The 14,050-nt window shown below is 66.0% G+C and overlaps 2 protein-coding genes across 2 annotated transcripts; both read right to left on the bottom strand.

Moving 5' to 3' along the window:
* Window positions 1-3,709: 3,709 nt before the first annotated feature.
* Window positions 3,710-4,393, bottom strand: TMDD1 (transmembrane and death domain 1; the record flags this gene model as incomplete). The annotated part of the gene is made up of 1 exon (XM_082332246.1): window positions 3,710-4,393. One exon carries the CDS (start codon window positions 4,391-4,393, stop codon window positions 3,710-3,712), a length of 684 nt encoding a protein of 227 aa, XP_082188372.1.
* Window positions 4,394-10,897: 6,504 nt separating this feature from the next.
* On the bottom strand, window positions 10,898-13,099 carry FIGNL2 (fidgetin like 2; the record flags this gene model as incomplete). The annotated part of the gene is made up of 1 exon (XM_082332462.1): window positions 10,898-13,099. The coding sequence occupies one exon, from the start codon at window positions 13,097-13,099 to the stop codon at window positions 10,898-10,900; it is 2,202 nt and encodes a 733-aa protein (XP_082188588.1).
* Window positions 13,100-14,050: the final 951 nt, after the last annotated feature.

Genomic DNA, 14,050 nt, shown 5'->3' with positions numbered 1-14,050 from the left:
CCAAAAGAAAACGAAATAAATGTTACCCTTTTCACTGTACGAGGTAAGGTTGTCTTGGTGTCCCAATTATTTGCCTGGTTGCATTCTCCCCACCTCCGCCACGCTTCCTTCAAGGCTCTTTTAGCGCGGCGTTGCCTGAAGCCCGCAGGCGAGAGCAGGGCGAGCGGCAGCGGGAGCTGTTGGAGGGGAGCTGGGTTGTCTGGGGCTCCGCGGGTGCCGGGCGGGCACGGCTCGGCCTCGCGCCCCCTCCTCCGCGGCCGGCGCTGGGCGCCGGTGCTGGGCCCGCGGGCGCCGGTGCTGGGCCCACGGGCGCCGGCGCTGGGCCCACGGGCGCCGGCGCGGCCAGGGTCAGCGCCTGCGCGGGGCTCCTGCCCCCGGGGCCGTCGGGCTGGGCCCACAGCAGCGTCACCGGGCTCGTCCCTCGCTCCGGGCGCAGGGGACGGCTCTGCTGCTGCTGCTGCCCACGTTGGACCTGCTCTGGCCAGGGAGGGCTTCGCTCCGCGGCGCCTCACCCCGAGCCCCTCTCGCTTGCGTAGGAGTCACGTAAAAAGCCGAGCCAAAGCCGATGGAGCCCATCCCAGCGGCCGCCCGCCCTTGGCCACGCAGCGCCAGGGCAGGTGGGAGCCAGCAGCTCCCGCGCAGGGGCGGTGCTGGGGGACCCCCGCCGCAGCCCTCGCCTGGGCGCGCCGCTGCGAGAGCGCGGCTCCGCGGCCCCGCGCTCCGCTCGCTTCCTCCAGCATCGGCGGCACCCAGCGGGGTCCCGTGCGCAGGGACAGGGACCGGTCGGGGGACCCCACCCACGCTCCCGAGGCACGGGGTCCTGCTGCGCAGCGGCGCTGAAGGGCCCTAAACTGGGGCTGCGGCCGGCGGCGGGTGACCCCCGCACCCACCGGCAGCCCACCGGCAGCCCACCGGCAGCCCACCGGCCGGGCCGGCTTCTCCCACTTTTGACCCACGGGGCTGAGCAGGGCACGAGCTCCCGGCGCTGCCTCTGCCGCGGCGGAGGGCAGGACTTAACCCGAAGCTGTTGCAAGTCAAATAGCCAAGGTATCGCCTTGAAATTACTTTTCCTATGAGAGTTTTGGTCCAATTCATTCAAGAGAGGGGAATTTTGCTGCTCGGTTAAGGCCAGCTAGCTTAGCACCGCAAGACATGGAGCGCGGCCGCGCGCCTCGCCGGGTCAAGGTGTCGGACACCACCACCACCGGTTTGATTTTTTTTTAAAAACGAGTAAAGTTAAACAAGCAATCACGCCCCCGTTGCCAGTTTGCTGCGTGTCGTGATTTTGTAGAGCCGTGCGTGCGCATGAGGGCGTCCCGCAGTAAAAGCGCGGGCCGCGGGGCGGGGGGACTCTCCCCGGCTGTAAATCCCTACCTCACAGGGGTGTTGTGAGGCTTCGGTAGCCACCGCCTGTACCGCACCGGGAACCGCGGGCGCCGAGGTGCGCGCAGCCGGAGCGGGGCACCGGGGGGCCGACAAAACCGCCGCTACGCCCATCCCGAACCGGCGCGGCCCCGGCCGCCCAGCGCGGCCAGCCTCTCCGCGGCGCGTAGCCTCTTCGCGACACTGGTTTTTCCCCCCGTGCTGTACTTGCTCCCCACTTTCGCTCCTAGGTTTTATCCTGCTCTGTTTTACGTGACGAAAGGAGGGGTGAAGCTGGCTGGGGAGGGCGGGAGGAGGAGCGCGGTGAAGCAGCGGGCTGGGAGGCTGGTGGCTGAACTTTGAGTTCCTTTGTACTGTACATCTTTTTACTTTGGAATTTGCAATAAAGAGGTACGTCCATCTTGTTTTAACAACTTCTCCTGGCTGCCCTGTCGTTCTGTTACCTTTGCGCAGCGGCACCCGCGCCCCCGAAAGCTCCGCCAGGTCAGCGCTTCTGCAGGCAGGGCTCCCGCCGCGGCTTTACAAAGCCAGGCTGATCCGAAGCGCGGACCTCCAGCTCCAGGCCCTGCCCTGAAGGAGCACCCGGGCTCCCCGTCGGGGGGATCATCCCGGCCTCGAAACCCCCACGGTCTCAACGCAAAGCTGGTACCAGCCCTAGCAGGGCCTATTCGCGCTTTAGGGAGGCCGAGTGCTAAATTGCGTCAGGGGACGGATCCTGCCACGACCGCTCTGCGCCTGCTTCCTCGCTTTAGCCTGCCCCTGCAAACGCACACGGCTCGGGGAGATCTGCGAGCCCTGAGCAGCATCTCTGGCCGTCAGGGGAGAGCCCTCCTTCCGCTCCAGAGTAAACGCCATTGTCCCTTACAGCCATCAGACTCACAGCATCCTCCGAGCTCCGGTCCCTGCCATCCCACCGGCACCGGGCTACGAGTGGCTCCTCGGGCTCCCCGCGGCCGAGGCAGACGGGCCGCAGCGCGGGAGGACGGCGCGGCAGATGGCAAAACAGCCGTTCCCCCCCCAGGAGCCGCGATTCCCACGCCGGGGCCGGCAGCAGCACGAGCGGGGCGGCCGCTGGGCCCTGGCCTTCACCGACGGCCGGGAGCCGCCCCGAGAGGAGCCGGGAACCGGCTGCACCGGTGCTTTGGGATACAGCACTCCAAGGGCAGCGGGTGCAACTGCATTTAGAAGAAAACCCCGTAAGACACAGTTAACCCTTTCGCTTGTCTTTTAAAGCCGCGCTCAGGGCGATTCGTCCTTCCCTTTCTTCTCCGATACTTGCGCGCGACTGCTCGCTGGCCGGACCGACGCAAGCCGTTTCTTGATACAAAATACAGGTTTTAATTCTAATTTCAGCAACGCAGATGGCTATGATCAGATCCAGAGCACTTTGGGTCCCCACACCCCCCCTTTTTGTTGCGCTGGTTTGATTCCAGCGGTGGGGAGAGGCCACGGATGCTCCGGGAGAGCGGAGGGGCCCGGGGACCCCCGCTGGGCACAGCCGGACCCGGCAGCGTCACCCGGGGACCTCCAGCTTTTGTGGGTACGCACACGCACGAGGCCAGCGAGGCTTCTCGGAGCCACGGGCATGTTCCAATATTTGCAATTCTCCCTGCGCGGTCGCTTTCTCCGCTGGGCCACATCCTGCCCTCCCCAGCCCCATCAGCAACACAAACCCCATCCGAGCCTCGCCGTAACACGCAGCCGGTGGGTTTTGGTTACTTCACTGGAGCTCCTTGGCTAAGACACGGAGAGAAAAACCTAAACCCGCAGTAAGAGAGAGACCAAGACGGGAGCGAAGCCCCCAGGCCGTCGGCAGCTCCGATGGCTCCTCGCCCGCCCGGCTCCCACGGTTGTCGTCCAGGGCGACTCCGAGCACAAACCGCCTCTACCGCAACACCGACTCCGGCCACCGGTGTTATAATTAACCTCTCTCCCGTGAATAATTAACCCCAGGTGCTGGCTTAGCCTAACAACCCCGCAGAGAGCTTTTGTCCCCTCCCCGTCTGGGGGGAACTGGGAGGTGGGGAGACCCCGCGCGGGGCCGCAGCGAGGACGTGGCCGAGGGGGCTCTGCCCGGCTCCGTCCCTGCCGTGGGGCAGCGACAACCGGGGACATCTCCGGCGCAGCGGGGGATGATGGGGACGGCCGGTGGCCGTCCAGCCCTGGGTGCTCCAGCAGGACCCGAGCCGAGGCCGGGACCCTCCCTGCCCGGGAGAACACGCGGCGTCGGGCTCTGCATCTCAGCCCCTCCACGAGGCTTTATTGAGTCCCGTTTTTCCCTCCAGCAGCTTCTGGGAGATGCTCCAGTTTGGGCGACATCCCAGTTTCAGGTGGCGTCCGAGCCCAGCGCCCAGCGGCAGGAGTACACAGCGGCCGCGGCAAAGAGGCCGGAGGCGAGGAAGCCCCCCAGGATGCCCGAGACCACGGGGCCGACCCAGCCCAGGAGGCTGCGGGTGTACGGGGGGGGCGGCCGCCTCTCGAAGCGCAGGTCCCCCGGGTCCCCGGCCGGGGCCCTCCTGCCCCGCGCCCCACCGTGCCGCTCGCCCTCCAGCAGCAGGGAGGAGGTGAGGTGCTGCACGGCGCGGCCGTACTCCTCCACGTTCCTCCGCAGCTCCAGGCTCCTGTCCTGGTTCAGGTTTTTCCCCAGCTCCCGGGCGATGTCAGAGCGCCCGATTTGGTGGAGGCCGCGGGCCAGCCGGTCCCAAGTCGTCACCTCTCCCGCCGTCTCCAGCCACTCCCGTAGAGCCTCCGAGCACCCCATGGGGCCGCGGAGGTCCCGGCGGCGGCGGGGGCGGAGGGGGTTGTTCTCCTCGGAGAGCTGCTCCAGCTCCCGCGCCCCCAGGTCCCCATCGGGCCCCGCCAGCCGCCCCCGGAGCTGGCGGCACTCGGAGGGGGACAGCAGCTCGGCGATGCGGCTCATGGTGTGACTGCCCACATTGGCCGCCACCGTGTCCTCACACCAGCCGCCCGCCGCCAGCAAGAGCAGGACGAGTCCCACGGGTACCAGCATCGCTTGGGTGCCCCGGAACGCAGACGCTCGCCGCCGCCGCCCAGCCTGACCTCACAGGCCGGAGCATTCCGGGGGCGCATCCCCCGTCCCCCGGCGCACCGTCCCGCGTCACCCCCAGCACGGAGCACCTCCCGCCCGCACCGCTGCGCCCCAGCTCAGCGCCTGGCCTCCAGCCCGGGCCCCCCAGCATCCCTCCCCTGCCCAGTTCAGCCCGGCTGAGCACAAACGCTCGCAGGCAGGGAGATGGGGACAGACTGGACGGGCCCTCGATTCCCAGCAGAGCCAAACCAAAGGGCTGGAAATTTAATGCTGTCTGCGAGGGGCTTCAGGGCACCTTCGTCACAGGCAGTGATGTTCGTCCGTCTGTCCGTCCCTCCAGGCACAACAGCTTTTGCTTCCCGCGTCCTGCCTGCGCCGGTGGGACCCAGCTCGGCTGGGTCTGCCCGGGCTCGGCAGGTGCCGTCCCCACGTCCCTGCCGGCACCTTTGCCGGGGCTGGGGCTGGCCACCGCTCGCCGGGGACCACCAGCCTCCTCCCATCTCCCGAAGGCCCAGGGCCAAGGCAGCCGCTCCCCTCTCCCTCCCCAGGGAGGGGGTCCGGAGCCCCCCACCCCCCGCTGGGAACCTGCGCGCTCCTCTCCCACCCCAAACTGATGGAGCAGAGGCATCTGAGCCGAAGTGGTTTTGCTCGGGGACCAGCAAGGACCCCATAACCACGAGGTGGCAATGCAGCCCCGGCCGCGCGCCCGCTTTTTCATCGGGGTGGCGATAAAGCTGCGATTTCCCCCGCTCGCCCCAAAGGGAGCGGCCAGGACCAGAGAGCAGGAGAAGGAGCCGTTCCCCGCGGGGCGGCCGGCGTGGGCTCACGGTGCCGGGCCCCATCCTCTGCCGTTGCCTCTCCCAGCTCCGCGAGGCTTCTGCTCCCTCCGAGCATCCTCCAAGCAGCAAAGCCGCCGGAGGTGCCGGTGCCCGAGGGCCTCGCCCTGCCACGAGCGTTTTTAGGAGCCTGATCAAGGTGGTTGCGACGGGCAGCCCCACGCCGGGGCAGAAAGCCACGGCCCCACAGCTCCGAAACGTGTCCCATCTCCCCGGGAGGGCGAACGGGGAGGGAGGGAAGGGGCCCGCGCGGCTCCTTTGGGAGCGTAAATACAGAGAAGATGGGAAACCGCAGCTGCGGAGCCCCGAACGCGCCGAGCAAAACGCGCTGCAGCCGCCCCCTGCCCTGACCCCGCTCCACGGGGACCCGCGGGAGGGTTTTCCAGGAGCTCCTGCCGTGCCGAGAGCTGCCCTGTGGCACCAAACCGGCTCAGAGCCGCCCAGCTGCCCTCGTGGCCCCCCGGCTACAAGCCCAGCACCCACCCAAAGACCAACAAACTCTGCAGGAAAACACCAAATCCAGGCAGGGACAGCGGCCATCCCGCGGGCTTTTCTAACGAGACCGCTTTTGCCTCGATGCCCTTATTGAATCTTGCTACAGCCGGGGACTCGGACACGCAAACCCCTGCTCGCTGCTCCGCTCCTGCCGCCGCATGAAGGTGGGTTCCTCCTCCCGCAGCCCTGCCGGCCGAAGCAGCGCCGAGCACACGGTCCCGGGGGGCTTTTCCCAGCCCCATCCCCGTTAACGTTCAATTCTCCATCGACGGCAGGGAGTTTTTTCCCTAAGGATGCCAGCTTTGAGGACTAACACCACTGCTGCCATCCTCTTGCTGCTGCCCCCCCAGAAATGCTCCTCCCCACCCTCGCTGCCAAAAGCTTCGGGAGCGCCTCTCGGGGAGGGTCCGTGGAGGAGCCGGGACCACCCCGGGGCTCCCCAGGAGGAAAACGCCGCCGGGGCGATGCACCAGGCCGCCGGGGCAGGAGGAAACGCCCGCGCGCGTCCCACCGTCCCGGCGACGAGGACAGCGGCGAGCGGCACGCGTGGCCGGGCTGGGGAGGAATGCCAGGAATGCCGCGCCGTCAGCCCAGCGCGTCCTGCGCGGGACTTGGCCTGGGTTTGGGCAGAGCAGGCCGGTTTCACGAGTTTTGTGGAATCGAGTGTCCGAAAGGTCAGAGTCCAGCTGCAAATTCATTTTAATAACCTGAGATGCCGGGAAGCGTCCGCCTTGCCTCCCTGTGCCGGCACATCCCAGTTAGGGCCAGCCCGTGGCCAAGCCCGGCATTTTCCCCGGCTGGGGCGGGCAGAGCGTGGCCGGACGCTGTTATTCCAGGCGGGATAACCAGCTCGGATGCTGCAGCGCAGCCCTGGCAAGGGGCTCCCCATCCCCATCTCCCCATCCCGGTGCTGCAGGGCTTTGGTCACGGACAGACACCCTGTGCTGGCTACTGCCGGGCTTGGCAACAAAAGCAAACGCTGCTGGCCGCGGCCGAGCCAGGAGCCCCTCAAAGCCAAGACTGGCCCGGCGCCGCCCGCGATCGCCGGCTGGAGCGAGCCCCAAACCTCGCCCCGGCGCCGCGGGGCCGCACAAAGCGAAGTTGCGAAGCGCAAATGGCACCAGCGAGGCCGGGGCGCGGGGACGCGTGCAGCGTCCCTTGCAGCAGGTGGAGAGGAGCCGAGCCCCCCTTTGCCAGAGGGGGAGGAGGAGGGAGCCTTCCTCCCATTTTCCCGGCTCGTGACTCCGCAGCCCATCCACCACGTAATTTATTCATAGCGCAGTAACCTCAGGGGTCCCGATAAAAGGCCGGAGCTGCCGCATTGTTCCGGATGCGCCAGCGCCAGCACAAAGGCTCCGGGCACCTCCCGGCCACCGGCCAGGGATGCCACCGCGTCCCCTCCCGTACGGGGGGCTACGGCGCCCGGTTCCTCGCCCTCCACCCACCGAAACACCCCGAAGCCGCCGCACTAATTGGTTATTTCTGCTCTGGGCCCGTCTCGGGCGAGCTGCGCGCCTGCTGCTGGGCTCAGCTCCTGCGCCGGGCGCGGGCATCAGCCCGGCCGAGGCGCTTGGGAAAACAAACAAGCGGCCATGGGCCGGGAGCTGCTTTTCCCCTTACTGCCATTAATAACAGCGGCAAAGGGCGACAAATCCATCCCTGCGGCACGGCCGGGGTCCCGCGGGGACGGAGGGAGGCGGGTCCGGTCCCACACAGCCACCAGGGACGAGCGTCCCCTCCTTTGGGGTGACAGCGACGCTGGGGGACGGGGACGGCACGCGGGGCTCGGGTCAGGGCTGCTCGCTTTGCACGGCTGGCGGTCACGGAGCTGCGACGCCGGCCGGAGCTCACGGCGAAGCGTCTCTGGTTATCAACACGCAGAGCCCGGCCATCGACCGGGCGCCCCGATGCGCACCTGCGGCGGAGCTAGAGGGGACGCGAGCACGCTTGGATCGCGGGGGACGCACGGCAACGTCGAGTGGGAAACCCTCCCCATGGCACCCAGGGAAGGGCGCAGCCACGGAGATCCGCAGCGGGGGCATCTGCGGGGATCCCCCACGGCACGCTCCCAGCGGCGCCGAAATCGCAGCCTTTGCCGCAGCCGCGCGGCTCCCGACCAGAGCGAAGCGCTGCCCCGCTCGCTCGGCAGCGCCCCTGCGACTCGGAAGCTGCCCCGCACACGGGGAAGCGATTACCTGAATTAACTGATTTCAGGATGCAAAACTGTCCAAGCACGTAACTTAACGCACAAAAAAAGAAACCGGGGTGAGGACGTCACAAGCCTCGGACAAACGAACGCCCCACAACTGATGAGTTACATGAAACTTGGAGAAACAGATGCTCGATACAAGCAACTCCGCTTAAAAAAAGGTAAAATTTGGACCCAACCAACAAAGAGAAAATAAACCCAGCACGAAACCCGAGCCAGCCCAGACGCCGCAGAGCAAAGCTGGCAGCCAGGCAGCTGTGTCCCCCCTTCAGCCCCCACGGCCGCCCCTCGTACCTGCGGGCGCTGGATGGGGCATCGCCGGCAGCAGCCAAACCCCAGCCCCCCGTGAGCCCCCCGTGAGCCCCCCGGGCCGGGGGGGCTTTGCAGCAGGACCTCAGTGCCCACTGCCCCCAGGCAGCTCCTCCCGTGCTGCTGCCCTGACGAGGGGATGGGGCCCACCTGGACCCCCCCGACGAGGGGATGGGGCCCACCTGGACCCCCCTGATGAGGGGATGGGGCTCACCTGGACCCCCCCGACGAGGGGATGGGGCCCACCTGGACCCCCCTGACGAGGGGATGGGGCCCACCTGGACCCCCCAACACCCCTGACAGGGGCAGGGGAGGGCTGAGGCTCTGCCCTTCCCCTGGCTGCAATACCCCCCCCCTTTAATGCCCCCTCCCCACACCCCTGCAATGCCCCCCCCCCCCGCAATGCCCCCCACCCCCCCCATACCAGCACCCCCCGGGGGCTGAAAAAGCCCGGGGGGCGAGGGCTGGGCGCAGGCACGGCAGGCGGGCGTTCAGGTAATCTCTTTAATACTGTGTAATACTTTTCTTTTTAAAATACAGCATTTCTTGAGGTAGACCATTACAGTTCAAAAGCATTTCTTTTTCAGACATTAATAAGACATGAATTAAATACTTTCATGTACAATATGTTGCAAAATGAGGTAGAAATGGTTACAGAGAGTGTACAAAGTCAAATATGATAATAATAATAATAAAAAGTCTTCAGGAACCCAGTACCACTTTTTGGAGGGGGGGGGAGGCGTCGGCCCCGGTGATGCCCTTTACGGGCAGGCAGCTGCCTGCACGCGCCCGTGCACGCTTAGATGGGAAACTGCAGGAAACCCGGGAAAAGGTCCCAGCGCCGGCGGAGGCCTCGCTCCCGCCACGGGGGAGCCCCCGAGGGCGCGGACCCTGAGGTTCTGGGGGGCTGCTCCGAGCAGCGGCCGGTGCCGGTGGGCGGCAGCGGAGCGGCTGCCTCCCCCGGTACAATATATAGCTCTAAAAAAAAAAATAAAAAAAATTAATATTATTTTTTTAAGTGGGAAAAGCCCCCCACCCGGCGATGCGCGGTGGATGGGGGGGCAGGTGGACGTGCAGTAGGTTCACGCTCGGTGCGACGCAGCTTTGCCTCCGACGGTGGCCAGCAAGGGGGGAGCGGGGCTGACCCCAGCCGCCGCCGCAGCCCGGGCCCCCGGGGCCGGAGCGGGGGCAAACAGCACCCGGGGCAAAACCCGCGGCCCACGCTCAGCCCTGCGAGGCTTTTTGGGGGGGGAAAAGTGATTTCCCCACGCTTTGCGGCCACCGCCAGGCTCTGCCGGGGCTTCTTGTTGCTCAGAGGTGGCAGCCGCGGTGGGAAGCCACAAAACCCCTTATTTTGGGTGAAAAGGGAGCGCGGCGCCCTGGCAGCGGCAGCGGCACCGGCGTCCTCGCCGGCAAAGCCCGGACGGCCCCCGGGCCCCATCCCCAGCGCAAGACCGGCACCGGGAGGATCCCCGCGGCCCAGCCTGGCACGGGGGCGGGTGCCCCCCGAGCCCCCGGCCCCGGGGGCGGTGGGAGACGCTGGAGGATGGCGGACCCAGCCCGATCCAAAAAGTGGTGCTAGCGACAGCTTCCAAACTACGGCACTAATACTCTTTCCGTTGAAGACACGTTACTCCACCAAACGCTACAATAACAATGTTTAAAAAAAAAAAAAATTAAAATAAAATTATGGCATAATATACGTGAAAAGCACCCAAAATACATTCAACTTTCATCTTTGTAACAGCTTCAAGTTTTTTTTCTTTGCTTTCTTCCTTCTTTCTGTCACCCTTTTTGGAAGCAAACGCACGAGGCAGCTTTGTCCCAGGTCTGAAAACTCTTAAAAATCTCTTTTTCCTTTTCTGAGAAGATAAAAAGAGTTTTTAAAAACACATTCTTTTTTTTTTTTTCTGAGGTAATTCTTTTCCTGAGTAGTTAAAAAGAAAAAACAAAAAAATACTACATACCTTACAAAAATAAAAAACCAAGTCTAGTATATTAAACAATCTACAGCATTTTACTCCAACCCCCCCTGGTTCTGCGTCCCCCCCCGCTCCCCCCTCCCCGATCAAGGACATCGCCGCCGGGCTGCTCGCGCCACGTGCGAGGGGGCTGCTTTGCTCGAAAGACGCCCGAGGTATTTCTGTTAGGAACAATAAAAGCCATCAAAAACAAAAAAAATAATAATCGAGCCTCTGGATAGCCGGGGAGCTCGTGCATCCGACGCCGGAAAGCCGGATCCCGAGGCGCCGCCGGCCCCGCTCGCTGCATCGCTGGTCCAGGGACGGATGAACGGGAAAATAATAAATAGGTTATCCTGAGTTCGGTGGGCGACGGCTTCCGAAAAACCGAGGAGAGGAAAAGCCTGGCCGAGTCCGAAGTAATAAAGAAGAGGTATACGTCGTGCTGCCGTCGGGGCTGGCCGGGGTCTCCTGCACTTTGGGAGGAAGGGGTCCGGCCCCGGCGCGGCTCTGGGGGAGAACCGGAGCCCCCGCAGACCCCAGCCCGGCCCCTCCAAACCCTGCCTTCATCGGCCAAGTCCTGAAAGCAGCCCCCGAGCCTGGGGCTGGGGCGAGGGGTCCGTCCCCGCACCCCCGGCCCCCCGACGCCGCGCTGTCAGTGCCTGGTGCCGTACATTTTGTCCCACTCCAGGAACAAGTCCAGCTCCTTCTGGGAGGCGGCGGGGCGGACCTTGCAGAACGCCTTCTCAAAGTCCTGGTAGGAGGTGGGCTGGATCTGGCCCGGCAAACCGTGCAGCGTGGTAGCCCCGGCGTGCTGGCAGAGCTGGACCAGCTCGCTGCCCGAGAAGTTCTCCGTGTGCTGCACCAGGGAGGCCATCTCCCGCTCGCTCAGGCAGGAGCTCTGCTGAGCCAGGGCATGATGGAGGATCTGCCGCCGGGCGATGCTGTCCGGCGGGGAGATGTAGAACCGCTTGGCGAAGCGCCGGTGGGAAGCTTCGTCCATGCTGCCAGGCCGGGAGGTGGTCCCGATGATGACCACGTTCTGCTCGGATGAGGTAGCCACGTTGTCCAGGTAGGAGAGGAGCTGGGACTTGAGGTTGCTCACCTGGCTGCCATCCTCACCAGCCCGGGCCACCAGCAAGGACTCGGCCTCGGTGATGAGCACCACCGCGGGCTGCCGGCAGCTGGCCACGAAGAAGACGGTCTGCAGGATCTTCTCGGCTTCAGCTTTCCAGGTGGAGAGCAGGGTTGTCCCACTGAGCTTCAGCAAGGTGGAGCCCAGCTGGGTGGAGATGCACCGGCTCAGCAGGCTCTTCCCCGTGCCGCGGGGACCGAACAGCAGGATGGTTCGGGGCGGCCGGCTCGCCCCGGTGTAGGCGCCGGGACGCAGGATGGGCCACACCAGCTCCTCCTCGATGGCGGCCTTCACGGAGACCTGCCCGGCGATGTCCGTCCACTGCACGGGCGGCCCCCGCTCCACGATCTTGGTGTTCACCAGCTCCAAGACCAGGGGGTCGACGTTCTTGGGCTGCTCCTCCACCGGCGGGCTGCCAAAGACCGGCGCCTTGGGGGGCAGCCGCAGCGGGAAGGGGGGGCCCGGCTCGGCCGCCCGCTCCCCGTTGGCAAGGGGGGGGCTGAACTTCTCGAAGGGCTCTGCCGGCCGCAGCGGAGCATCCCCGGTGCCGTAGGGTGGCGAGACCATACTCTTCATCGGCTGCCCGCCATACTTGCCGGCATGCTCCTCGGCGTTCCCGGCTCCTGCCGGCCGCTTCCCGGGCTTGAAGGCCACCTGGGGGGACTCGGTGCTGCCACCAAACCCATTGCCCCGGCACTCGCCGTTGTCCGACATGGGGTAGGGGGACTTTGGCTGCTCGTAGCTGTATTTCCTATACCTGCCCTCCCCCTCGTCCTCCCCGCCGGAGATGTCGAAAGCCTTCCTCTTCAGGGCGCCCGCCGCCTCGGTGCCGAGGGGCGGCACGGCCAGGGGGGCCAAGCCGGCACCCTGGTAGCCGTAACCGGGGACCCCGGGCGGGCGGGCAGCGGGCGGCGGGGCCGGGATGGGGGTGGGCGCCGCGATGCCGGAGGGCAGGTAGGAGGCGGAGGGATGGGGCGGGTGGATGGTCCCGTAGCCCGGCTGCGGCGGGTAGCTGCCGGCGGCGTAGTTGTACATGGGGCCGGAGGAGCCGTAGCCTGGCACCAGGGTGGGCGAGGGGTGCGGGGGCTGCAGGAGCCCTGAGCCGTGGAGGGCAGGAGGGTGCGGGGGGGGGAGCGCTGCCGCCGGCTGGGTGCAGTAGCCGGAGGGCAAGTAGGTGCCACCGTAGCCTGAGGGGTACTCCTGAGATGACCCGAGCCCGCCGGAGCCGGCAGCGGCTCCTCCGCAGGAGTTACCGGGGTACATGGGATCAGCGAGGTTGGTGGACACCACGGGGGAGCCGCCGAGCCCGATGGCCCCGCCGCTGGGGGGGACGGCGGGCGGCACCACCCCCTTGGCGCCAGGGAGGCCATCGTGGATGGGGGTCAGGGGGTAGGCGCCGTCGGAGCCGTGCGCCACCGGCCAGGGCTCCCCGTCCCCCTTCTGCCCGTTAACCGGCCCGAAGGCTCCATCCCCGTAGCCGCTCAGCGCCGGGCGCTCGTAGGGCGCGTCCAGCACCCCCGAGTACTTCTCGGCGTACCTCTTGAGGAGGTTGGAGGCGGTGAGCGCGGAGATGTCGTCGTTGGCCCAGGCGTAGTTGAAGCGCTGGCGGGTGCTGGGGTAGAGGTCGGACTTGTGGGCTGGCGAGGAGGTGGTGGAGGAGACGTCGAGGTGCTGCTCCGGCCACTGGTTCAGGGACTGGGCATGCTCTGGTGACCAGTGCATCTTCGACAGACCTGCGGGGGACAGGACAGCACGGGGTGAGAGCAGCGAAACAGGGACAAGCACCTCTCTGCACCGGGGATCTCCAAAAACCACCACGCTGCCCTGTCCTTCTGGACCACGTGGCACCTCCTGACTGCAAACGCGTGCTCTCAATTATGCTCATGCTCTAAAATTTCCTGGCAAAAATCCTCTCAACCACCACCAGCGCAAATATCCCCCAGGAACAGCAACCACGAGCGCTTCAGAGAACCCAGCCAGCTCAAGTTTTGATGGTCACATCACCCAACAGAATAAAATATTCAGGTTATCAAACCATGGCTAGCCAAGGCGATACTCGTGGTGCAGCTCCCCGTGCTGTCGGCAGTGCCGCAGTGCCAAGCATCGGCACACGTAGCCAGCGCACAACCCTGCCCTGGGATGCCCCGCCTGGAGCAGAGTGTAATTATAATATTATAACGCATATAACATTAATAGCATGTAGCCAGGTGGCTGGGGAATAGGGGCTGCGCTGCGCACACCCACACGCCTGCAGGTGGGAGCAGCTCCTCGCCCCGGGCTGAGCGCAAGCCTTTGCCCGCATCCCTGTGCTCAGCCCCGCCATCGGTGCCGGTACCGACGGGCTGCGCGCGGCCCCACCAGAACAATTGCTCTGGCAAAGGGGAAGACAGAAACGCCACGGCCGTGTCCGGACCCAGCCCTGCGCTGGGGCTGCAATGGCGGCGGGAGGGAAACACAGCCCGGGGGGCTCTGCAGGACCTGCCGGGGGTCCCTGCTCACCCCACTGCCCCGCGTCGCCGTGCCCCCCGTGTCCCTGTCACCCCACGGCTCCGCATCGTGGCGATGCCGAGGTCGGCGTCACCCTCTCTTGCTCCGGCCCCCAAATACCAGGCGGGCCCCGAGCACCCGCAGAAGGTGGAGGCAGCGTCCCCCATCACCACCCCCGGCGCGGGT

Source organism: Platalea leucorodia (assembly GCF_965183815.1).
Source record: "Platalea leucorodia genome assembly, chromosome: 23".
Taxonomy (NCBI): Eukaryota; Metazoa; Chordata; class Aves; order Pelecaniformes; family Threskiornithidae; genus Platalea; species Platalea leucorodia.
The sequence above is the reverse complement of the archived record's forward strand: the minus strand, read 5'-3'. Positions and strand labels throughout refer to the sequence as shown.